The following is a 27,191-nucleotide window of genomic DNA, read 5'->3' as shown; positions in this document are numbered from 1 at the left end:
TGTTTTGGGAGAGGCAGTAAATTGTCACGCCGCCGGTGCAGGATTTAATGACATGTCTCAACACAGGTCAGAGCGAGCTGGTTTATTCAAGTCATTCAAATGAAGCGTCCTCCTCCTGCTCTCCTGATCTGCTCCCCCTCGCTCCTGCTGAGGAAAGCAGACACTGGCCCCACAGTTCACTCCTCCCCTCCTCCGTCCTCCGTGGAGCTGGAGCGTTCTTCCCCTCTCTTAACCATGATCTGGCTCCTAGTGCTGCTCGGTGTATGTTCCCCTTCGTGAGGGCAGATTTCTGGGCTTGTTTCATGACATGACACAGTGCACCGCAGGATCCGAGTGGTCGCTCCTAACGCCACTGGAACTCCTCCGTCCAGGACTCTTCCACAGTGCTTAGAGTTTGGCTGCATGAAATATGCGATGTTCGCAGGAGTGCCCGGTTCTCTTTCTGCTATACTTTGTTTTCACTCTGGCAGCTGGCCACGAAGAGCTGTACGACTCTGGCAGACTCCTCTCGCTTTTTGCAGAGCAAGGTTAGTGTGGTGCAGATTTAGTGCAAGTTTCCTTGACAGGCAAAGTTTGATTGGTGCAGTGCATTTCAGTACTAGCATGCATGGAAGCTAAAATGTGTTACTGCTTCAAACTCCTGAAGTCAAAAGATTGAAGGGAAAATTTGAAAATAAATGCATTATTATGAAACTGGTGGGATGGTGGATGGGAAAATTTGAATTGTGTTGTTCTTTATTATCCTAAAGTAAAAAAAAAAAAAAAGTTTTAATCCAAGGTCATGGAGTTTATAATCATCCAAATTTTGATTTAGTAATCAAAGGAAGCGAAATGCATGAAAAAAAAAAAAAAAAAAAAAACACTCATTCAGTATTTTAATTTTTGGGCCTTTTGAAAAAATCTGTTGTACTTTTTTCTCTCTCTGTTCTGAAGGTCAGCCATCGCTGTCGGAGTCTGACCTGTCCATCGTCCACCCAGTGAAATCCACACCTGATGGAGTCTTCCTCTCCCACTCTCTGTCCCATCACTTTAGTGGTGGGCGAGTCAAGCGTGACCTACAACCTCTAGCTTCCGAGGAACAGGTTTACTACAAGGTCAACTACAGGGGTCACGCTTTACTGTTCAATTTGACTGCAAACGATCACCTGGTTTCAAATGACTACATCCTGGAGAGGAGGAACGGCAGCGCCAACAGGACTGAGCAGCATCGCCTGCAAGCAGGGAACTCCTGCCACCTCCTCGGCACTGTAGAGGCGTCTGGCATCCGAGGAACCGCTGCCATCAGCACATGTAAAGGCCTGGTAAGGAATCACATGCATAACAGGACAAAGAATTCAATTTCAGCCTGTGTTTCATTCATCAGGTTGTTTTCTTTGATCCACTTTGGGGTTTTCTGACGCGCCTTAAATCTGCTCTCAACATCAAACCTTGGTTAAAAGCCTGCCATGAAAGGCGTTTTTTACACACAAGAGAAAGGGGGCATCACTCTAGCGAAGCTGGTATGTGGAGTCGGCTGTCATAGGCTGTTAAACAAACCCCTTCCATCTGACAGTGCCCTGTGTGTTAGTCTGCCCTTCAAAGACTTCCTGACACTATTTGCAGAACGAGAGTGCTGCAGACCCGCTGACGGCTGCAGCTTCTTGGCCAACCATGAGACCCTTTCTGTCTTCTTTGTCTTTCAGATGTTTTTTCCTCAGCTTTCATTCATTCATTCATTCATTCATTCATCTATTTTACAGCCTGGTCTTGCAGAAAGTCTTGGCATGCAAACCCCCAACCTGGGGCAGGCAGTTTTACTTTGTTCTATGCTGGGAAAGGGAGTTTCAGTAATAGAGTTTGGCACATTTTTATTGACTGGAGCAGCAAGGTTTGACAGATGGAGAGATGGGAAAAGGGTTATAGATTTTGTTCAGAGTTTGCCTTTCTTTAAAGGTGCGGAGTAATGTTTAAATCAAATGAACTACAAAGGGAAGAAAACAGCTGGGGAGCAGAAAGACAGGGGAGCTCACCATATGAGAATAGTTTGCACTGGATGAATGGTGGTGATAGGTATGGTGCACTCAAAGCTGAGTGTTTGAGAGTTTAAACCGTTTTTCACCAGTGAACTCACCAATGAAAACACGTCTAAACTCTTTTGATAACCATATCGTTTTCCACTGATATTTTGGAGCAACCAAACAGGAAGATAAACTGGAAAAAGAGGGCGTCCCAGCTCTGAAATGATGGGATGTGTCCGTTTCAGTCATGGAGAATGTTTCCCTTTTCGTGGTTGATTGTGTCACAGCAGGAATGCCTCTCCTGCAGGGTCTTGCCTCCTGCCTCTCTGTTGTGTTTGTGTGGCTAACAGTGCTCTGTTCTGCTAAATCTTGTATATGCGACTCATTTTTTACATCTGACTCAGACTAAACGGACTGAAATCAATGCTAAAACCACTGGAAAACTCTATTGCATCACTCTAACTTTCAATTAACAACAACCTACCGCAGTTAGGGGGTTTTTATGCAATCCCAAATGCCCCAGTTTGCCCCTTCGCTCCAGCTGCTGGAGAAACCTCTGTGATCTATTACCCTGATTTTCTGTAGTTTGGAAGAAGGTTTATAGCAGCTAAAACCACAGAGAGACCACTAAACAGCAAAACTCAGGCAGACAGATGTTTGAAAGAAAGCCTGCCAGCTGCTGTGGAGGTCAGTCACCCTCTGGAGACACGTAGAGCTGGACCGTTTAAATATAAAGACGTGAAAAGGATTTGCTTTTGTTGCACAATACAGTATACACTGCTAGATGAAGACAAACATAAAACATAAGAAACACTAAATGACATGACAAAGACATTAAAACACTGATTTCTAGAAGTAAAGATGAAACTTTTAAACTGGTTGTAAAAACAGTTCTCAGGTTATTTGATACAAACTTCAGCAGCAATAAAATTGTCGATGCAAGCACTGAGAGAAAGGTCTGAGTCCAGTTTGACCACATCATGTTGCGTGTTTTGTTTGACCAGCTGTTCAAACCCAAAGACTCTTGATTTTACGTTGTACAAGACAAGAACGAGCAAAGAGGTGTTCAAAACAGAACATTTCAGGGAACTGTCATTATCAAAAAAAAAAAAAAAAAACACACTTTTTTCATGAAAAAGCTAATATGCTTTGTGTTGAGATCCTTGTGTGCAATGCTCAACAAATATTTTAATGTAGAGAAGTGTAAACTAGGACGTTTTGGGTACCAGGTACCACTGATGCTGAGATCCTTTGAGGCATTGGTTTAAGGTTCAGCACTTTGACTTTTGATACATGTCTACCTAATTCTTTTCTCCCCATGTTCCTATCTCTTCTCAGCTGTCCTGACAAATTAAAGAAGAAAAGACATAAAATATGTCTTCAAGATAAAGAGATTTGGGAACATATTGCTAATTAGCAAACCTGACACCTACCAAAGAGTTAAGATCATTAGATCAGTTTCCAATAGTCTCATTTGTCTTTGTAGGTTATGTGGAGACATTAGGGATAGGAATTGATAAGATTTTGTCAATACTGATGCCCTTATCCATTCTGCTTATCGATCTCATTCTTTATCGATTCCCTAATCAATTCCTGTTGTGAATTATTTTGGTACAAAAAGTAGATTTACAGGTTTTCTGTATCAATGACATTTAATTAAGTTTATACTGCAAGTGAATAAAATGTAATTGGTCCCTGAGTCTGGATATTTCTGGGCATAATTATACAGAAACAGGTAAAAATTGCACACAATGTGATGTTGATGTGCTGTGTTGTAATATATTGATAATTCAACTAGGCTATCTAGTGTCTCAAAGTGGTTAAAGCAATGGTTTAAGTTGTTTGGAAGCTTTCTGTAGTTATGAAGTCAGCCGTGAGCCTTTCAATCCCCTGTTAGCTTTTGACATTTGAAATTCTCAGTATTTATTTACAAAGAGTTGATGTGATATGTTTCTGTGATGAAAGTAGAAATTCTATTCTGAAGCTGAAGTTTTACTGATGTTTACTGATCAATGCAGTTTTTTCATACACGTTAGCATCAAGCTTGCGCTATTTTGTTATTTTGGTAAATAGGGTGATATATACCATTTCGAATGTACAGAATATGAATCTCCTGAGAGAGAGTCATTTACATTTCTTTATGAAGTCAGTTCCTCAGTAAAACTCTAAGCTGAAAATCCTGAACCAGAGTTTTCTTGGGAAACGTTATCTAACTGCTAAGCTAAGACAGCTGCAGCAGACCAGACGTAAGGCCTGGTGGCTCCGGCACAATATAAAGAATTGATAAGGGAATCATTAAGCACAAAGGCTAACAATATTGATGGATTGAAACATTTCTTATCGATTCTCAATAGGAACCGGTTTTTGATTACCATCCCTAGGAGACATCAATATAAATTTTAGTCTGACCCACTGAAAATTCCTCACAAACAAAGACAGCCTAAATCTGCACCTGTAACTTTGTGATTCTCTCTTGTTAATATGAAGAAGTGGCCTTAAAATGTGTTGAATCTAAAGATTCTGTGAGAGCTCAAAAATGATTAAAATGCAGAAGTAATGGTTTGATCGAAATGTTTTGCCTTTTTCACGGAGGGCAACAAATTGGTAAACAATAAAGCTCCTGTGAGGGTCCTGTACATATGTAGGAAGGGGTTTCTGATAAAAAAAAAGAAAAACCTCTTCTGTTGTACTTTAATGATCCATTATGCCACTCTTTGTAAACATTGGCTGTAGGGAGAAGTAAAACAGGCTGTTAGACCATCTGTGAATCCTCTTGTCTGACACCTGCCACCTCACACTGGTTACAAGCATTAAAAAGTGCAATGGAAACTGTCAGTCTTGCCACTTTGTGAGTCTTGGTTTTAACAATGTTAATAACAGACTGTTTCATAACAAGTCAAAAGCTCCACACCGTGGCTTTAGGAATAAAGATCAAGTTGGTAACTGTTCCCATTGATACAAACTTAACTTCAGAGGTGAAGCAAATGAAGCTGCAATATGTGTGTTCAGGAATTAGCTGCTCTGTGACTCAGTTGATTTAGGTAAGTCAGTTGGTTTCTGCAATCTAATCTGGAACATTCTTTGTGCGGAAGAAAAGAAACCCGGCAGAGAAACCTAAAAATCCTTTAAAGGCTGCAAAATCCACAGACTGGTCCACACCACTACTTTAACACCTCTACACCATTTAACTGAAACTGGCTCCTGTTGGGAGTAACAAGTCACATTATCTCCAGTAAGTCTTGACATATGTAGGTTACATGTGATTATGGCTTTATAAGGTTCAGGTTTCCCTTCACCTTCACTGTACACTGTGAATGTGAGACGTGGAGTAAATGGGTGGAGGTTGCTGTCACTGTCCTTTGATGGGAAAACCTCCAATGAAAGCAAAACCAAAGCTTCTCAGTGAAGTCTTTAGTGATCCCTGAGGCACCACATGCAAGTTCAGACCCATTATATCCTCACTCCAGTGCATGTCTCCTCACACTGTGCAGATGAAAAATGATAATGTGTTTGACCTCTGAGGAATAAATGAGCTCAGAGGCACAATTATCCTTTGAAGTAAGAGAAAAACGAAGGCAAGACAGCACAGTCAAACCTGTCATTATCAAGAAACAGTCATCAAAGAACAAATGTAAGTTTGTTCAAAACTGTTGTGCTGGATCCTATTGTAGTCAGGAGCACCATCCACCTCCACCTCTCCCCGTGTCTTACTAATCACCGCTGAAGCCACAGGCTGCGTAACAGCACACACTTTATTCCAGACCCAGTTGGACAGCACTACAAAACCCACAGAAGCAGGAAACAGAAGTAAAGCAGTTCCACATGGCTCATGTATTTAGAACACAGACCTGTGTTATGGTAACCTCCCCTGGCTCTGGCACCTCGCACCCTCACACGCTTCCTCTGGGTCAGAGGAGGGGGATTAATGGAGAAGAGGAGGAGGTGGCGAAAGTGCAAAGTGAACTCCAGGCTGAGGCCGTTTCAGTTGGCAGAGCATTCAGGATTTAGGTCAAAACTGCTCCAGAGTAATCCCCCACTTTTGTTCACATGGAAACAAAAGTCTCTGTTCCTTTTGAGGTCGTGTTCGCCTGTTGAGCACAGACATCACATCGGATCCCTACGTGGTCGTTTGAGGATCATTATAAGGATCATAAGCAACAGTGCAACCACACACTGTACACGTTAAGCTCTATAGCAGGGGTCCCCAACTAAATTGGCAAGAGGTCCACAAACCCGAGCAGCCCATTAGACCAGGGTCCTGACATACAAAAACACCCAACAATAATTAATAGTTGTCTGCCCTTTTATTTTATTGTTATCGATGAATTGACAAGAAAACAAATATTTTATTTATTCAAGTGATTTAGAAGAATATAATTCAAGTACTCGTCTCATCTAATTTGACTGCAAATGGCTTTTAAATAATGCAATAACAACAAGAATTAAATAAAAAGTCAAAACAAAAACTTAATACATTAGGTGCACATTAATCACCTTCATCACTATTCATATTTAGTTCTGTTGTGCAATATATGAACAGGAACTCTGCACATACACCTTTTCAAAACTAAAGTGCAAAAACATTCAAAAGTGCAATGGAGAACAAACAAAACACCAGTAAAGGCATTTTGGTTAAACAGTTTGAACACTGGTTTTGAAGTACATTTTTGTAAACAAAAAGTTTGTAATATTTCAAATGCTGCCATGAATTTCAATCAAGTGCAATTCCTTTTTAAACAAAAGGCAATAGAAACTAAAAAATAAGCACAATGAAAAAACTCAGTGTGAGAAGTTTGCATGGGTACTGGCTGCCAGTCTCTTAAATCTGGGTAGGAATGGAGTCAAAGCAATTCTCAGACATGCATGCACATGTTCATTGGTCAGTTGTGAGCGGTATTTGTTCTTAATAATGTTAAGAGTTGAGAAGGCTGACTCACAACTATAGGTAGAGCCAAACATTGTTAATGTGTACAATGCAACTTTGGTAAGTTCCGGAAACTTTGCCTTTGGCACTATCTGCAACCAGAAGGTAGCTGGATCAGAGGATTCACATTGCTCCCTTGACACTACATCAGCCTGCAAATCTAAAAGCTGCATTTGCAGGGCCTGTGTATTTGCCCATTTGTACACATGTGTTGCCTCCTTTGAGAAAGTGATAACATTCTTGACCAGAAAGGGGTTCTTAACAAAGAGCAAAAGCTGGTCTCCCAATGTAAAGCCATCAAAGCGAGCCTTAAAGTTTTCAATCAACTTTTGAATAAAGCTAACATGGGCAGTAACATTGATCTTTGGAATCTCCTTTAGTGAAGGAAAGTGTGTACAGTCCTGCTCAAGGTCCATTTTCAGAATTTCCAGTTTCTTCTGGAAAGACTGGACAGCAGCCACCAAGTCACACACAGAATTGTCTTTTCCCTGAAGCTTCATATTGAGGTCATTTAAGTGTCCTGTGATGTCAACCAGAAAGGCCAGTGTGTCCATGTTACTCTCCTCCTCCAAAAAGTGCAAAAACATCTGAGCTTTGTGACTTTTTTGTTGTGCCAGGAAATCTTTAATTTCATTTTTTATTTTCCAAAAACGTCCCAACACTTTTCCTTTACTCAGCCAACGGACATTGGAGTGCAAAAGTAGGTCATTGACAGGTGCATCTACTTCAGCTAAGAACTCTCTGAGCAGACGATGCTGGTGAGATGATGAAGCCCTGAGAAAGTTAACAAGCTTAGTGATGCTGTTCATTGCTTCCCCATAGTGCTCTGAAAGTGTGGAGCAGAGAACAGACATGTGGATAATGCAGTGATATGACAGGAGTTCTGGGTTGTCCTCTTTCAGTCTTGTAACTGCACCCTTTTCTCTTCCCATCATGGAAGGAGCACCATCAGTGGTGATGGAGACAACATTTTTCACATCAATTCCCCTCTCTTTCAGCATTTCCTTTATGGCCAAATATATGTCCTCTCCTCTTGTATGAGTTTTCAAAGATGTGATGCCTAAAAGGTCCTCTACAAATGTTTTGGTCTCTTCGTGGTAGAATCGGACATACACCAAAAGCTGAGCGTTGTCACTTACGTCAGTTGATTCATCAGCAGCTAACGCGATACACGGGGCACTTTGGATGGCGCTGTCCAGCTGGGAGTGGACATCCTCCGACAGCAGCTCTGCTCTTCTTGTTGTTGTTGTGGATGATAGGGGAATCTGATGGACTTTTTGTTTGAGTTGCTGTCCTTCTTTCCCTTCAAATAGCGTCTCTGCCATTGCCTCCATACATTCCTTGACCATCCCGGAGTCAGTAAAAGGCTTTTTGTGTTTGCCCAAAATCCACTGCACGCGTAGTGAGCACTCGTAGGCTCGTTGTTGTGCTGTGAGTGTCTGTGTTATCACCCGTGTAGCCCGCTCATACTGTCCCTTTAGTTCACTTATTTTCCTCGTCCTCGCGAGTGATCCTGGCGGGTAATTTGCGTCGAATGTTTTGTGTCTTGTCTCGAAATGCCGCTTGATGTTCCCACTTTTAACAAGCGCGACAGACTCTGAACAAATAAGACACACGGGCCTCGTAGAACTTGATGCCGGCAAAATGAAAGCATACGCCTCCGTCCACTCATCCCGAAATACCCGGTTTTCAGAGTCTACTTTTCTGACTTTTGAGAGTGCCATAATTTATTGCGTTCGCACTGATTAAGTGTATACCCCGAGGAACATGCTTGTATTTGTGACTCCTGTCAGGACCCCAGGCTAAGGACCCTGTGTTACACATTACTGCCCTTGCACGCGCCTATTCAGAAATCCCATATCGGTGAAAATGAATACATTTTTTTTAATTTCAGTACTTTTAACTAAAAATGCTCAGGGGTCCGGATGATAGGGTCTCGGGGTCCGGACGTGGACCCAGGTCCGCCAGTTGGGGACCCCTGCTCTATAGGCTGTGCTGCACAGAAGGACTGCATTTGGTATGCAGATAATACAGATCATGCAAAGCAATGATCCTAATGTTTGGATGGGCCTCTCTGTAGCATTCTTTCCTGGCTGATTTCCACTACCTGCTTTTCCTGCAGGGACACACTTGAAAGATTAACTCAAGAAAACATATATGAGCAGACAAGATGATTAAAACAGAGAAAGTTGAAGAATTTGCCTATACACCAACTCTGATATGTTGTAGAGTTTTTTTAATCTGTAGTAAGAGTATGCAAGTGCAAACTTATTTACCATTGTGATTAAATTGAAACTTTTTCAAATGATAAACAAACTAAGAGAATCTGTGAAATCAGCTGTTTCTGCACAGAGTCTCTGAGGAGTGTTCCCAGCTGACTGCAGAAATATCAGCCTGCATGCTTTCTGGATGAGTCCACCTAAAACTCAGGGACCCCTGGCAGAGGGCCACACTCTGAGCCAGTGAGAGCACTTTCTCAAAACTGTATTTAATCCTACTTTGGCAAATATAACCAGATCTCAAATATAAAAATAACAAGATGATTGTTGTCTTGGAGATTTTACATGGGGTAAATCCTGCACTCTTTGTTTCTACATGAACATTCTTTGTTGTTTTACAAGCTTCTCTAAAACAGGTGGAGTTATACAGTCCGTCCAAAGGGAGTCCTCCTCCAACTCTGAACTCAGTGAATGGAGAAATGAGACACCCAATCAGAGCTCTGCAGGCTGCAGAGTGAATCTAGTTGAAACACATGTTGCAAGTAAAACATGTAAAGTGTGTCAGAATGACCCAGAAAACTCGGCAGTGCATGACTGCAGGGAACAGCAGGGTAGACCCCTTGAACCACAACAGGCCAAACTGCGTGGCCTGTTTTTTGTTTTGCTGCTGTTCTGCCTCAGCACTGAGGAGTCTCCCTGTGCATTTTTTTCTGCACAAAGGATAAAACCTAAAAAATCATCTGCTCAGTTTCACATCCAGTTGTTTAATCAGATCTGCTTTTGAAGAATCTTGTATCCTTCCCTCTTACATTCTGGCGCTTGCAAGTTGTTTTAAGGAGCAAGGGAGGAGTTCATTCAGAACAGTCTGGGCTTGTTTGGACTCAGTTTGACACAAAACATCCCCCCACATACACACTCAGACACAGAAACACACGCAACCACCTCCTGAATAGACTCTGCAAACAGGGATCTGCAGGTGGAACGTTCATAATGTGCTTTTAAAGAAAAGTGACAGATTTGACAGAAGCCTCTTTTGTTGCATTTGCATGCATGCATGTGTTCATGGGGGCGTGTTTGTGTGTGTGTTTGAGAGAGGGAAAGTGGGTGTGTGTCTATGTGTGTGTTCAGCAGCAGACCTGAGCCATCAGCAGGTAAATAGTCTGCACCAGTAAGAACATGCATGGCATACTTAGGAAAAAGTCTCTTTATTGCTGCTGCAGCAGACGGAGAATGTGCCTGAAGGGAGAGGAAAGGTTCATATTCAGATCTGTTGACTAATGATGGAAATTACTGAGGAATGGTCTTTCCGGCTGGCTGTTCAGGAGAAAGTCCAACCTCTCACCTTTTCAGTGTGGGAATTATTGACTCACACTTTAATTTTGGATGACTTGACTCAAATAATACAGTGTAACCACAGGCTACAACTTTTCTGTTTTAGTCCCACTCATATCATTACAAAACAGATGTAAAGCTGCACCGGGACACGTTTTAGTGGTTTTATTTAAAAAGTAAGGAAATATCATTCTCAACTTGGACCCATCTGTGTGCTCTATCTTTCTAATTTCTTCACATTTTTGTCATTTGTTTCTCCTCAGAGAGGCTTCTTCTCCCTTCCAGAGGGACACTATTTTATTGAACCTGTCCAGAAATCTGTGAATGAGCCGGCTGGGACTCCAGAGGCTCATGTCATCTATCCAAGAGTTTCAGAGAGTCAAAGAAAAAAACGCAGCCTCCAGTCCAATAAGACATCCAGCCCCTGTGGGGTTCAAGGTCTGTATAGGAATCAGTTTTCTGATTAATTCTGCAGATGTTTCAGGGATTATGCACAAGTGTCACACAAGGACAAGCCAAAGTGTACTGTACAGAAAATGTCTTTACTTATCCACCCTTCAGATGCTCCCAGTGACTCTTTGCAGGTGGAGAGAGAAAGGGAGGAGTGGGAGAGGGAGCAGCAGAGGGGGGAGTCCCGCTCGCAGCGCTCGGTCAGCAGGGAGCGCTGGGTGGAGTCCATGGTGGTGGCCGACGCCAAACTCATAGAGTATCACGGCAGCGATAATGTGGAGTCGTACATCTTTACCATCATGAACATGGTAAAGAGATGGCTTCACTCCCTGCACTATTAAAGCTTCTGCACAAAATATTAAGTGTCTTCATCACGTTAAAAAAATCTCTGTTTGCAGGTGGCTGGGATCTTTCATGATGCCAGTATTGGGAATGCAATCCATGTCATCTTGGTTAGACTCATCCTGCTGCAAGGAGATGAGGTAACACCATTGATAATTTAACTGTTTTAAGACAACATGTGCATACACTGCTGTTTATAAAGCGATCCTCATAGAGAGGGTTAGGAGGTGAAGTTATACCAGGATACACTCCATCTTTTGGCTGTGGTTTAGACTCCCTCAATAATCATCCAACTGGAAATTCAAGCCCCATTAAGCATTTTATTCTCACTCCGCTTAATGTCAGACAATCACAAGAGGATATGATTTCGAATACATCACAAAAATTTGGAGCACATACAATGAAAATAAACAAAATCTTCAATGCAATTAACTTTGACACCTCACTTCACAGATATTGTTCAGGCTGCAAAAACTGAAATCTAAGCAAGTGGTTACATCTTTTGGTAGATAAAAATGGTCTTACTAGCTTTGATAAGAGCCGAATCCGCCTGATGGGTCGGGAAAGATGTCGTTTCTCAAGATAATAATGGTGACAATGACGACATTTTTTGAAAAAAATAGAAAAAATTCTGCCAACAAGAAGAGGAATAATAAAAAAAGTAGCTTGTTTAGTTTCTTGTATTAAGAAATTCTTATTTTAAAATCTAAATCAGCACATTTTCTCGCTGAAAGATATTCAAGCATCATTTTTGTCTTTTAAAACCATGAATTAGGACATTTTTGAATAAAACTTAAAAGAAGAAGTAAACTCTTGCTTATGTTTCAGTGTTTGCAGCGCAGCTTGTGTAAAAAACACTCTTTGGTGTTTCCTGAAAGCAGCTGTTTAAAGGGAAAGGTGAACTGTATGTGCTCAGGCCATGTCCGCACGTAGCCGGGTTTTTTCAAAAACAAATATTCCCCCCGAATTTGTTTTTAAAAATACTTTCATCCACACGCAGCGGGTAAATTTGCCAATAAGCGTGGCTCAGAGCATGCGAAACCCATATTTGGTGTTAGTGTTGTAAAGATGTAAAACCTATGCCAGCCAATCAGAATGAGCCCCCATCATTCGGCTGTGATGTCTGAGAACCGAGAACTGTTTACTGGCGTCTACTTGACACCATGAAACTGGAGTTTTCCAAAATCTTCCCTTTGGCCGGAGTTATAGAAAATATCATTTTTATTGACGTAAAGCTGTGTTTTCCTGTAGATGACAGGTGTCACTGTATAAGAATATACATATAAATACCTGGCTATGGCCTGAGACTGCAGAGGCAGGGATGTGTTTTGTCACTTGTCACTTGGAGTGTAAGTATGTCTTTGTCTGTGTGTGTGTGTGCGTGTATATCACTGGGGGTGAATGATTGCCTTGTGGATATCACCTGCATCTGCTGTAAATTTGTTTGCTCTGTATTGGGAGAGAGGAGGCAGGGTGCAGATATTTCTGTTGACCGCCATAGCCTTTTTATCATCATATAGGCCAACTCTGCAAGTCCATCCACATAAAATGTATGCTTAAAGGTTTGTTTTACTCAAAGGGTCTAATAAACACCCTCAAACTGCAGTAAGAGCTTCATGCTGCCTCCCTTGGAGCCAGTGTGTCAGACAGATCCCTGTATCAGCCTCTCTGTGACTAATTTAGTTTTGATAGTCACACAACAAAAATCATTCCCACTGTATGACAGAATACTGTTTATCTCTTTGTTATTTGTTGCAGAAAGGGTTAAAGATAGCTCACCATGCAGACTCCACTCTGGCCAGTTTCTGTGCCTGGCAGAAAAACCTGAACCCCCAGAGCGACACACACCCTGCTCATCATGACGTGGCTGTGTTGATCACCAGGTAAGAGGCATATTTGGCATCTGTAGGTCAGGTGTCCAGTAGATGACTTCAACAAAATGGACAGAGTAAGTGCTCTGCTACTGGATCCTCTATTTTGTGGTGGGGTTATGGTAAGTTCATTGTAATTGGTCAGATTCTCCCCTCAGGAAAGACATCTGTGCTGGCAGTAACCACCCCTGTGAGACCCTGGGTCTGTCTCACCTGTCCGGGATGTGTCAACCTCATCGCAGCTGTAACATCAATGAGGACTCAGGTTTACCTGTCGCCTTTACCGTCGCTCATGAAATGGGCCACAGGTTAGTGTGTGTGTGTGAGTGTGTGACTGTTTTGAAACCCTGAATAATGGAATATTATAACAATAGTCCATGTAACAAAAAGCATCCTGTTCCCATGCTCAGTTACTATGGATGAATATGCAGCTGTGTCATTAAATCCTCGTGCATTAGCTCATCAGTTCATTAGTGAATTGGTTGTATGCAAATAATGGCCGGTATCTTGTAACCAGACGTGAAAAAGACTGACACCTGAGGAGGTTGAAGTGGGGTGGGTACAGGGAAAGTAAAAGTGACAGAGAAGTTAGATTTGCTTTCAGCTTTGGATTACTGTGACATACAAAACCATTTTGTTTTTAATCCTGTGTTTCTGCTTCAGAGCTTTGTTGAGTTGTAGCCTCAGGGCCGGTTCAACCAGTAGACACCAGTTCAGGGGTCAAAAGTCACTTTTGTAGCGTGGAGCTGTCACCATTCATTGATCAGAGAATGGACTGAAAATTCATCAGCAGACAAACATTTTGACAAGTAGTTAATCATTTCAGTCAGCTGCAGTTTTTTTTTTTTGTTTTGAGTTGTTGATTCGACAAGAAGTCATTTAAAACCCTTATTTTGGGATCTTTAAATTCGTGTGGTCATTTTCTAAACTGTTCTGATTAGCTAGCTTATTTATTGATGAATTTCTTAACAGAGAAACTAAAGAAGCTAAATCAATGTCTTTAAAAAAATGATCAAATCCAGATTCCTCAGTAAGTACAGTGAAATTAAATAAGGTGTTGTTGAGTGGCATAAAGGGGAAAAAGATGTGTTCTTTTGTCTTTTTGTTGCCTGTTTTTCTTTTCCTTTTTTGAAAAGAATGAAATGTTAAAAGGCATGTTTGCCTGCCGCTGTTTTGTTTTGTTATTTTCTTAAATTACTGTTATGTGATTGTTTGATTTGTATCCTGTGAGAGAAGGGGCTGATACAATAAGAGTTTTTCTTCTGTCTGCTCCTTTTCATTCAGTTTTGGGGATCTTTAATTTTTTCTTTGTATTGATTTTTATTTATGAAATAAAAAAATAAAACAAAATAAAATAAAATAAAATAAAATGAAATAGTAAATTAAAATATATATTTAAATAGAGTAAAACTTTATACTTTAATTCCAACCCATAGTTTTTCAGTATAAAAGGCATAGGAAAGTAAACCATAAATAAGATACAGTGACATCAAAATCAAAACAAATCAGGGATTGAAATTAAGGTTGCAAAATTAATGGGAATTTACAGGGATTCTTGGTAACTACATTTACCTGATCATTTAATTATAAAAATATTAAACATTTTGGTTTGTTTTAAGCAGATGTGCATCTAAACACGTCTAATGCATTATTTTTTAAATGACATTGAAATTAATTTTCAGAAATTTCTCTAAACTGAACATAACTGTCATGAATACAGGTATAAATATTTGTCGTAGCTAGCGTCTAAAAGTGAGACATATTTTAATGAGGCTTTTTTAGTTGAACTTATATGTGTCCATTACTTAAGTTACACCATTACATCCGTACTATCGTCAAAACGGACTCTGACAGGACCCCTACACTCCAAATCCAGAAATCTGGAAATGCTGTAGGCTGGTGAAGAAGTAATTGATGAGGATCAAATGTTCTTGGAATTGTTTGTACATGTGATTCTTGCACACTGTTACACTTATTCTTTTAAAGTTTTTATCTGACTGTGATATAAAATCAGAAAAAAAACAAGAAAAGAAAGACTGGACTTGAGTTTTAAATACAAAGGTTGCAGTAGAATAAAGAAAAAAGAGAGGAGGTGTTGTCTTTTTCTATTCTTCTTCTGATGTGAACACATGAGCGAAACTTAATAACAATTGCATTTCTCCCATACATCATAGAAGGGCCTGAACCTGAAAGCTGTCTGTTCTTTTTAAATATTTATTTGTATAGCAATAATCTAAACATTTGTCATGCCTTTTCACCCAGTTTTGGTATTCATCACGACGGTCAGGGGAATGACTGTGAACTGGAAGGGAAGCACCCGTTCATCATGTCCAGGCAGCTGATGTACGACAGCTCGCCTCTCACCTGGTCGCCCTGCTCCAAGGAATACATCACACGCTTCCTTGAGTAAGCCTGTTCACAAACCTTTTTCTTCTTTAACTGGATCTCTCTGTGGGAACTGTGAGTTTTCACAAAGATTGTGAAATCGTGAAGAAACAGGAGTAGTTTAAACTTTCTCTGTGGATGTGCCCGTGCAGTTTTGAAATGAAAATGATCCAAAAACCACAACAGGTGTGGCCTGTCAGTTACAAAAACTTTAGTAGGTAGCAAAGCGTGACCAGCTAAGAATTGAAAAAGATTACAGAAAGATCAAAAATGGAAATCTGCTGAACAAGCACAATTCACGTGGAGCCACAAATTCCAACCAATGATGAAGAAGCAGGAGGAGCCTGAAGGAACATTCGAGGGCGGTGACACCTGCGCAATTAGCTGCAGAAGCTTTCTTTGACGTATTATTTTCATTAGAAAACTGAATCAAAGATGAAGGATGAAATTCTTTTCTGACAACACAACATCACTCCAAGCTCGGACAAAGCTTGTGGTCAAAGTTTCTGTTACTCTTTGTTTTGAGCTTTAGTTTCTCTTGTCACAACAAAAGCTCCTCTCTGCCCACTGACAGATTTTTCTTTTCTTATGTTATTATGGATGGGCTTTTTTTTCTAATTGTCTCTACATATTAAAACTTTCTGGTATCCATATGCAGAGGTTGCTCAAACAAATTTCTCCTCTCTTGGTTTTTCTGTTTTTGCTTTTTAAGTTTTCTTTTTTCTGTCACATGTGCACTTTTTCATCTCACACATTGACCATGGCTGCATTTTGCCTCTTTTTCAGTCGAGGCTGGGGTTTCTGTCTCGATGACCGTCCTTCTAAGAGAGACCTGACCACCCCACTGGCTCGCCTTGGAGTCCGCTACACCACACACCACCAGTGCCAGCTCCAGTATGGTCCAAACGCCACTTTCTGTCATGAGGTTGATGTAAGTGTTCTGCGTTCCAGCACCACCTGAAACCTGTAAGTCAGTAATCCGTTAAGAAATAACCTTATCTTGTTTTGCATCTTTCTTACAGAATGTTTGCCAGATTCTTTGGTGCTCGGTGAACGGCTCCTGTCGCTCCAAACTGGACTCACCCATAGACGGCACTCGCTGTGGGCCAGAGAAGGTGCCAGTTTCTTTGTTTGGTTAGGATTTGAGTTTCATTAGCCTCAGGACGGAGATGGCTCGTGGGTGGTACTGGCACAGAGAAGACACTGTGTTGTATTACTTTTGCTTTTGAGTGATCGTACCAACATGTTTTTCTCCTGCAGTGGTGTATCAGTGGAGAGTGTGTGATTGTGGGTAAACTGCCAGAGACGGTAAATGGAGCCTGGGGACAGTGGAGCACCTGGTCTTACTGCTCCAGGACCTGTGGGACTGGAGTCCAGTCAGCAGAGAGGGAATGTAACAACCCAAAGTGAGACTGTGAAGCCCTTTGTTTCCCTCATTTCATATTTCAGTCTTCCTGTTTTGGCTTGTCTTTGAAAGCAGATCACATCCTGCAGCTCTGCTGATGCTCATCTGTTTGTCTACAGACCAGAATTCGGGGGGAAGTACTGCACAGGGGAAAGAAAACGTTATCGGACGTGTAACACCAAACCCTGTGAGAATAGCACGCCAACCTTTCGAGAGATGCTGTGCAGCGAGTTCAACACCGTGCCCTACCAGAATGAGCTCTATACATGGATTCCTGTGGCCAACCCACGTGAGTTTTTAAAGCCTCAAATGTTCCATTAAACACCACCAATAGACAGACATGTAGTTGGTTGTGTGGTTATATTTATCACCCACTAGGGGGCAGCATTTATTGTAGATGACTCAAAGTTGCAGCTATCCAGTCTGACGAATCCTTTTTGTGATATCCAGTTTTTACAGAGAGATCAGTGTGTTTTTCCCTTTTATTGCCTTTGTTTACAGCACTATTAAAACAAAATTAAAGTTTGACATTACATGTATGTTTGGTTTTTTTTTTTAATCTCCAAAGTATCCTATCTTCAAAGAAAAATACCTCTTAGTGTGACTAACATAACATGCTTACTATTTCCTAAATTGATAAGTTGATATTTTGATTAAAAATGTTAGTAGATAGAGAAAAAAAGTCAATCTCAGTTAAAGGCAGTGCCTTCAAACACACATGTCTTTTCAACCAAAAGATATTAAGTTTTAGATTAAATGAAACAAAGAAAAGCAGAAGATTTTTGCCATTAAGGAGCTATTTTTAACCTTAAAAATGAAAGGAACTGATCATTTATACACAAAATAGTGTCAATAACTGCAGCTCTACTCTTCTTATTCATCTATCCTTAATAGCTGGTTTTAGCTGAACTCAGTTTTAGGATGTTATTATTGTCTTATAATCATTGGGTCTGATTTAAACTCTTCTTCTCTCCTTCAGTACACCCCTGTGAGCTGCACTGTCGCCCGGACACTGAGTACTTTTCCGAGAAGATGCTGGACACTGTGACAGACGGGACTCCCTGCTTCATGAACAACAAGTCCAGAAACATCTGCGTGAATGGAGTGTGCAAGGTAGTGTGGCTGGGTAAGAGACTAAAAGAGGCTGGGGTGGGGGTTATAGTGGTTATAGTGGAGCAGGATATGAGACAAACTGTGGAGTGTGTAGCGTATCATTTTGTAATAAAAAAGTTTGTCTGTGCAAACTTATCATCTCACGTCTCCAGTAATGTGTCTGTGTCTGTACTCCGATGTGTTCACGTGTGCGTTTGTCTGCAGGAGGTCGGCTGTGACTATGGCATTGACTCAAACGCAGTGGAGGACCGCTGCGGAGTCTGTTTGGGCGACGGCACAAGCTGTGAGAAGGTCCATAAGTCGTTTAATGATGAGGAAGGCTTTGGTGAGTCCCTCACTAAAGAAGGGTAATGAAGCAGCTGGGAACAAATTAAATTATGGAGACATGAGACTTTAAAAAATTATAAAATTCTGGTAACACGAAACAGACAAACTTTTTAATGAGGCCGGCTTTCATGTACCCACCAGAGGAGTGTGAAAAAGTGCAGAATTCAAATTTATGTCCACAGGCGGGAAGTCATTTCAGGACAGTTCGTTAGCATTACGCCATTGTGTTGTTCCTTTGTTGTCATGGCAGCTGACTCGTCCACACTGTGCAGCTGTTTGTCCTGCTGTACTCAGCTGGTGTGAAGTGTGTGTGTGTGTTTGAATTTATCCAAAGAGAGACACGTCTCTGGCTGTTTTTGCTGTGTCTGGCGAACGAGATCAACACATGGTAGAGGCAGAATAATGGATGAAGAGCTTTTATCAATAAGAAACATCTCCTTGTTTTGTACTGTCTGTGTGTTCGGCATGCACAGTGTCCTTTCCAGATAACCAGCCCAGATGTGTGTGACTTCAAAAGGCTTAGAGCAAAAGCACCCCCCTTCTTTTTGCACATACACAGAAACACACACACCCTCCCACAAACATCATTAAACTCCAGAGACCGACTCATAGCTGCTTTCGTCCTCCCCCATCCCCCCCTCCATCCAAACACAATAAAAAACAGAGACAGGGCAGTGCCCCCCACGCCGAATACACACTCATACACTTCCACACACATACATGCCAACCACCCCCACAGCCTCAGCCCACCCTCTATTAAAGATCAGAGAGAGACTGTCTGGTAGTCTGGATGTGAGTGTGGCAGCAGCCATGGTGGGCCATCCATTACCTTGCTGTGACTCTTACTACCCCCCCTCACCCTCCTGACTCTCCCAGGGTACGTGGATGTGGATGTGATACCTGCGGGGGCGCGGGACATCCTGGTGAAGGAAATCGAGGAGGCAGGTAACTTCCTGGCTCTGCGGAGCAAGACGTCAGAGGAGGAATATTTCCTCAATGGCAACTTCATCATCCAGTGGAACGGGGAGTATGAGGCGGGGGGAACCACGTTCTTCTATGAACGCAGTGGGAACATGGAGAACCTTACCGCTCCTGGCCCTACCAAAGAACCCATCGTGCTTCAGGTAGGCCCTGAAGAAGTCATGAAGGATATTTGTATTTTTACAGTTTTGAAGTGCAAGAATCATCAAATTATTCACCAGCTTAGTGTCTGATGTAGAGTTTTTAATCTGTAAAAAAATTAATTCACATTTTTTCTTAAGTAAGCAGTTTCAGAATAATTTAAATGATAAATGATCCTAAAATTGAACTTTTAGAAGCGAAACGTCTCAGTCTTTAAAAGATATCTCCACATTAATGATGTCTGTTTTTATCCAGTTGCTGTTTCAGGAGAGAAATCCAGGACTAAAGTACGAGTACACCATTAAAATAACCAAAGGGACAGGAAATGAGGTCTTCGAGCCGATTTACAGGTGGAGACCTGGGGCATGGACAGACTGTAGCACCACCTGTGGCGTAGGTTGGTGTTTTATTTGCAAGAAAAAAGTTTTATTACGTAAAACTTTAAAGACTTTAAAGACTTTAAAGTGAAAAGTTTTGACTTCCTTTCTATGTCAGGTGAGCAGCACCAGCCCGCGCGGTGTTTTGAGATGGATGTGGGCGTAGTGGATGAGTCTCTGTGCGACCCAGACACCCGCCCAGAAGATAGACACAGAAAATGCAAGACTGCAGATTGTCCTGCAAGGTCTTCACTCCTTGTTGAAATGTTGCCCAACCATGCTCATCATTCTAAGATGAATTCCTTTAAAAGCCCTGATGGTTTATCTTCCTTCGGTCTTCTCTGTCTGTTTCAGGTGGTGGGTGGGGGGCTGGCAGCAGTGTACAGCTACATGTGGATCAGAAGGGATACGAAAGCGAACAGTGCTCTGTGTTCGCACAGTGTCAGGGGAAGAAAGGGTGCTGCACCCCGTTGAGTGTAAACATCTCCTAAAACCCAAACCTGTGGTCCCGTGTAACAGGGATGTGCCCTGTGGACTGGACTGGGCTGTTGGCAGCTGGGAAGAGGTACACTTTTTACTATAACCCTAATTCTAGTTTTGGTGCAGTGTAGAATGATGAAGTCAGATTTGATGGGTCTGCAAATCATTTTTAACTCTGTATTTTATGGAAAATAGTCCAGTGGTAAAAATGAAAAAACATTTTATTGTTCATGGAGATTAAAGCTGATTTTAAATTTGATGCCAGCAAAAAGTGCAAAAAAGAGTCAAGACTGGATTCACAAAATAATGTCAAAAGTGTTGTAGTTGTAACATAACTGGGTATTAAAGGGGCATTTCAAAAAGTATGAGTATCTCAGAGGTAAAGAGTGAAGAGGTTAACCACCTTGAGAAAGTCACAAGGATAAGGCATGTGACAGACATTTACACAATATTGGAAACTTTCAAGAAAATTCAGGGTTCATCACCCTTAGTACATCATATCACCAAAGGTTTCAAGTACTAGGGCTAATATTTGAAAAAGGAACAAAGCAGAAAACCAATAATGGAGGATTGTGGTATTTGAGCCACCAAGAAGCTCTGTATTAAAAGCAGACATGACTCTGTAGTGGAAGTCACTGCATTGGATCAAAATCAACCCCAAAAACTATTTTTTGCTAAAACAGTTTGTTGCTGCTAACTTTGTTATGATGGGCTGAAATCGAAAACTTTCTTTAATACTGATAAATTTAAATTTGGCATTCTTTTTGGAAATCATGGACATTTAATCCTCTGGCAAGGTACGTGTATACATCCAGAGGGGCATCATTAATGCTTAATACTATAACCAACATGTGCTGTTATCCAGACAATCTTATTTTCAGAGAAGACCTTGTTTATTTCAGTGAGACAATGCCACACCACATTCTAAGAGTATTACAGCTCAGCTCTGTCGTAAAGGGTGCTAAAATGGCCTGCCTCCTGTCCACACGTGTTACTTGCATCTGGCACATCATGAAACAAAATAAGCAACAAAAGAGACTGGGAGAACAGCAGAAATCCTCTATCAGGGAATAGTTTCACTTTCAGACTCCAGATCAAGTTGTATTAAATCCCGAATGTTGCAAGAGTGTTGTTAAAAACAGAGGTGATGCAACAGAATGGTAAACAAACTCTAGTCCCAACTTTTTTAAACATGTTGCTGGCATTAAATCCTAACCCTTTAATTTAGATTTACAATAAAGGATTTAAATGATTTCCAAAGCACAAAATATCTTATTTTATCAACATTCACACAGCATCCACAGCCCGGGTGATACTTAACTCTTGGGTTTTTCTTTTTGTCCTCCTTTGCAGTGTCCAGTCACATGTGGAGGAAGCGTCCGCTCACGTTCAGTTACCTGTGCATTAGCACCTATGAAGAGCTGCGACCCCTCAACGAAACCTCGGTCCAGATCTCTGTGTGCCCTGCAGAGCTGTCCTAACTCAGGTCTGCGTAGACGACCCGGGCCTCCTCCTAAATATCGTCGTGTTTACCCTCCTAAGAGCCAGCCCACCAAGCTTCCTACTAGCACCACCCGGGTGAGCAGCACGACCACAACTGCACCCACAACTGCTGTCACTGTGAGGAAGAAAACAACCACCAAAGAAACTACAACTGCCTTCATCCCTACCACCACATCCCTTTCAACCACTGGAACAACAATCCCTGAAATCATAGACACAGATTATGAGTTTGATGAAAAAGTGAGGAAAAATAAGGAGAAGAAAACTTCTGCAGAAAAGGATGGAAAAACAACTGGAGATGGACAAGGAAAGGAGGAGGAGAATGAGGAAGGAGAAGAGGGAAGCACACCAAATGTGGTGGTGTACACTCCAGGATATGACTATGTTGTGGAGGAGAGGACAACAGAAGAGGAGGGGATAATCGACCTGGATGTTACCACGTCTAAATCACTCAAAAAAACATTTAAATCCACCACACCAAAGCCACGTTTACTCATTACACCCACTGTACAAACAAGTCCACCCACCAAACACACGACCAAAGCAGCCACAACTACCACCAGGCCCTCCTCCACCCCACGCACAACCACCGCGACATGGGCCAAGACCACTCACCACACTATTCCTCGGGTCAATCCGTTCAGCCTCGGGACACACAGGAATCCCCTCACCACGCCCGTGTACAAGGACTCCAGTATAACACCAGCTCCTTCCACCACTACGAGAAAACCATTTACTACCACAGCTCCTCCCCAGCCCACAGTGAAGATTATCAAACTCAAGAAGCCGGCTGTGACACCCAAGAAAACCAGTTCCACTTCTCGTGCTAAAAAGCCCTCCTCTTGGCCTAAGGGAGGTCGCGCCAAGGGCCAAAATGAGCGGCAGCAAAATCCCAAACTGTCAGCTGGAGAGACAGTCAGTAGGGATGCATTCTGGGCTGTTGGAAACTGGAGCGAGGTGAGGTTACCACATTTTTATTGGCTCTAAAAAACAGGAAAATTGTGAGATTGAGCCTTGAACTGCAGATTTGACTCGAAAAACAGACTTTTTCAGAGGTGTCCCAAAACCTTTTAAACACTTTGGCATGAATCCACACACACTATGACTGCTACTGGAGTGAAAGCAGAATATCAAAACAAAAACCTGTTATCCTTTTTTTTTTTTTTAGTATAGTTGTTAAGTTATGTTCTTGCATGTTAATGAAGTTTCTTTTTAAGACTGAAAACTGTTGAGTTTGAAAATGCTCCGTCCTTCCCAGTGCTCAACAACATGCGGTATTGGAGCGATATGGAGGACGGTTGAGTGCAGCTCTCAGATCGAGGATGACTGTGCCAGCATGAAGAGACCTGAGCCTGCGCGCACATGTCACCTGCAGCCCTGTGCCACCTGGCAGAGCGGCAGCTGGAGCAAAGTGAGTAACCTTAGATTTCCTGCAGCCACTGAATCTGACTGCTACACCGATCACTTGGTGATTAAACTCAGTGCTTCATTAATCTCCCACTTGTCAAGTCTTACTCTTCCGGATGACAGAATGTGTTTGTTTCCTCTGCAGTTCTCACTTCTCGTGTGTGTTTCTCAGCTCACGTCCTCACTGTGATGTTCTCCACAGTGTCCAGATAACTGTGCGGTTGTTGGGAGGAGGTACCGGGAGGTTCAGTGTATCGATTCTCAGAGCAAACGTCCTCTCAGACCTTTCCACTGTCAGGCCGTGTCCAGCAGGCCCATCAGCACCCTGAGCTGTCCACATAAACCCTGTATGAGCTGGAGTACCTCCCCATGGGGGCCGGTATGAACATCACACACATCAGATCTCTATGTTTTACACCTATAAGAGTTTGGAACTGTTATAGATGTTTATTTTTTTTTAGCTACAGTTGTTTTGTATCTTTACAATTCTATGTTTTTAACATTTTGATGTCATAGCTGTTGTTACCAATATTTAAAGGTAAAACAGATCACATTTAAATTGTTAAATATGACAGCTTTTTAAGTGGCTACACTGCAAACGTGATACTCAAGCAAGTGTTTATATCTCATAATTTTAATAGCAATTGTTATATTTTATGTAAAATGAGCCCCATTCAACTAAGTCCAGAAAAAGTGTATAATTTCAATAAATTGACAAAAATGAAGCCTGAATTGCCTATTAAGAGGGAAAAAAAGCCACCCGGAATAACGAAGCAACATTAAAAGTTTAGTTTCTTGAATAAAAGAAGCTTTAAGTTTGTCATTTAAAGCTTTGAAATTCTGAAATTTTCCCATGGGGCAAAATTTCTTACCCCATAGGCAGATTTCTTTAAGTAATTCAGGTGTTACTTTTGTCTTGAAATGCTGTGGGATTTTTTTTTCTTAATGAATTTGAAAATATACAACAGAGGACAGTCCAGCGACCACGCTGGCCAGCTTATATTTCCATGTTAAGCTACCAACCAAGTTGCTATATTTGTAACTTAGGAGTTACTCCTCAATTGTAAATATAATATAATTATATAATTTTTATGTCCTCTTTAGTATGAATGCAAATCTGGATAGATAAGTTGGTGTCCCAGCCTTGATAAACACCTTTAATTTCCTTGAACTCTTGTTTTGTCCTCAGTGCTCGGGCAGCTGTGGTGAAGGTGTCAGAGAGCGGCTCATCTACTGTCCTGAGCCTCATCGCTGCAGCTCTACACTGAAGCCAAACAGCACACAGGCCTGCAGCCTAAAGCCCTGCACTCAGTGGAACGCCAAAGACTGGGAGGAGGTCAGTCTCTGTCTAGATTTTCTTTCTGCCAGTCATAAAAGGCAGGTTTAGAAGATGACTGAAGAATCACTGTGTTTGTGTGTTTTTGCAGTGCTCTGTGAGTTGTGGTGGGGGTCAGCAGCAGCGTGAAGTCAACTGTGTGAGCGAGCAGGATCTGGCTGTGATGCCAAACAACCTCTGTGAGAAGATTTCCAAACCAGAAACACTCAGGAAGTGCAATATGCAGGAATGCAAGACCAGCACAGGTCTGTCATCTTTCAAGAAAGAAACATAATCAGCAGTTTGATATCAACCTTTGACCTCTGAGCAATATTTTTTCTCATCCAGGTCCAGCCTGCAAGAAAAACACCATGTCATCTCGCTTTTGTGACAAACTGAAGCTGCTGGGTCGCTGCTCCCTCAGGTCGGTCCAAAGACAGTGTTGTGTCACCTGTGGGCCTTAACCAGGACTACACACCTACTTACTGTGTAACACAATGGACACTAAAGTAATACTTACTGTACTGTATCCTCATGGAACACAGGTAAACATACAGCAATGCCATCCACAGACTAACACGTCCAAACCAAAGTCCGAACACACAACAGTACAACAAACAGAGAGGAACATGGGTCCAAATAGAATTTTTTTTTTTAAATAAATAACGTTTTTTTTTACCTATGACACCAATCCCAAAAAATTAGGATGCTGTGTAAAATTTTGATTTTATGTTTTACAAATAATTCACTCCCTGTGTTTAATCGGAAACATTTGAAAGACAACATATCAGATTTTAATGCTATAAAAAGATTTTTATCAAATGCTTATTCAAAATCTGATGCCAGCAACACATTTAAAATTAAAAAGCGGGGTCAATGACACAGAGAGGAGTTTTGTAATACCAAAAAAACACTGTAAAGAGTGCTGTGGAAAATAAATTTATAGTAGGTGGATTATCAACAGGTCTCCAGAAAGGCTAAGTCAATAGATGGGAATAGGTTTACCACCTTTTTTTATCAACAAAGTTAGAAAAATGTTGCTGGACGTGAAATTAAAGAATTTGGGAATTTTAACATCTACTGTCAATTTCATCATGAACAGATTCAGAAAATCAAGAGAAAAGGACAAAAATTAATATTGTGCTGTGATTTGTGGACCCTCAGGCAGCTCGTAAAAACAGACTTCACTCTGTAAAAAATCTGTTCCCTGACAACAGACTGCTGCGTCCACAAGTGCAGGTCAAACTGTGCAAAGAGGAAATGTCCATAAAGAGAATCTATAAACTTTTTTAGGCCAATTTAAGATGAACTGGGCTGAAATGGACAACATTCTTGTGGTCTGATGAATTTGACGTTCTTTTTGGAAATCATGGATGCTGAATCCTCTGCTCCAAAGAGGAGAAGGACCCCCTGGCTTGTTGTCAGGCAAAAATCCAAAGCCCTTGATGCTGAGGTGATGCATCATTAAGGATATGTTCAGCTATTTTTGCTACAAGATTTTTAATGATAGGTTCTTACAAATAAATTCTGATTGATTGGTTGATTGATTAATAAATAAGTAGCAATGGAAAAGGAATCTTTCGTTTCGAGGTACGAACTGCTAGTGCTCCTACCCCAGCTCATCTGAACATGTTGCTGGCCTCATACTTTTAATAAGCAAACATTTTTCAAAACATTTTTTTCACAGTTTTGAATAAAATGTTGGTTTAAATAATCTGAAAAAATCAGACTTATTTTTTTATTAACATTTTACAGTTTCCCTTTTTTTGGAATGGGTTATAAGGATTTTTGTATGTGTTTTTTTTTTTTCTTTTTTGTAATCAAACAAGTGATTAAACCATCCAGCCAAAGCCTTTAATATTAATATGTTATACCTATCACAATTTATTTCTGTTTTTAAAATATTTGTTTTCTTTTATTAGAAATTTGTAATGAATTAATCAACAGACAATGTTTCAGTACCTACAAGTGTGTTGGATAAAAGTAAAAGACAAAAACATTTTCAAGAAAAAATTGGAAAATAAATTCAAGGTTGAGTGGAATCAGAATTTAGTAAGTATCTAAGGCTAATAAATATAAGAACAGGTAGCAAAATTCACTTTCAGTTTAGATAAATATTCAATATTAAGTACAGACCCGAAAAGCATACAGTACACATCTCTTTGGACCAAAGGTGCTCTTACAATACAAAAGCTGTTCATTTACAGCTCAACTTGTGATATTTTTATTTTAAAGTTATTGATAAATCCAGAATGTAAATAGATTTTTGCTCTCTCTTTATTATGAAATTGTTTATAGTGATAATCGATGTTTTTCTTTATTTGTACGCTTTATCTGCTTGTTAATTTGTTCTTTCGTGTTCAGAGCTGGCGCTGTGTTTACATTATCCTTGGTACAAACTCCTGTTTTATTCTTGTTTCCTGTAAAAAAAAAAAAAAAAGAACTGTCAGTGATAAAGAAATGAGCTGCAGAACCTGCACAGTTCTGCGGTGGAACCTGTGGTGCTCCTCCTCTAGTGTGTGATTAACTAATGAGAAAGAGGCGTTGCAGGTCATCCCTCTCAGGTCGCTCTAAAGATGGCGCTGTGTTTGTTCGATGTTTAACAGGTTTTACCGATTTCAT

The 27,191-nt window shown here is 41.1% G+C and overlaps 1 protein-coding gene across 1 annotated transcript; it reads left to right on the top strand.

Moving 5' to 3' along the window:
- Positions 1-203: 203 nt before the first annotated feature.
- On the top strand, positions 204-27,191 carry LOC141790883 (A disintegrin and metalloproteinase with thrombospondin motifs 12-like). Its single transcript, XM_074671030.1, has 24 exons — positions 204-527; positions 934-1,301; positions 10,736-10,910; positions 11,034-11,230; positions 11,321-11,404; positions 13,023-13,147; positions 13,294-13,443; positions 15,398-15,541; positions 16,307-16,451; positions 16,543-16,635; positions 16,781-16,926; positions 17,045-17,214; positions 17,905-18,038; positions 18,243-18,363; positions 19,242-19,489; positions 19,743-19,884; positions 19,983-20,109; positions 20,219-20,429; positions 21,698-22,804; positions 23,106-23,258; positions 23,457-23,633; positions 24,444-24,590; positions 24,682-24,835; positions 24,918-27,191. Exons 1-24 carry the CDS (start codon positions 410-412, stop codon positions 25,031-25,033), a joined length of 4,752 nt encoding a protein of 1,583 aa, XP_074527131.1. The 5' UTR covers positions 204-409; the 3' UTR covers positions 25,034-27,191.

This window comes from Halichoeres trimaculatus, unplaced genomic scaffold (genome assembly GCF_033239565.1).
Source record: "Halichoeres trimaculatus isolate MK-OKI-2021-1 unplaced genomic scaffold, fHalTri1.1 fHalTri1_scaffold_5, whole genome shotgun sequence".
Lineage (NCBI taxonomy): Eukaryota > Metazoa > Chordata > Actinopteri > Labriformes > Labridae > Halichoeres > Halichoeres trimaculatus.
Note: the sequence above shows the minus strand (reverse complement) of the source record. Positions and strands in the feature narration are given on the sequence as shown.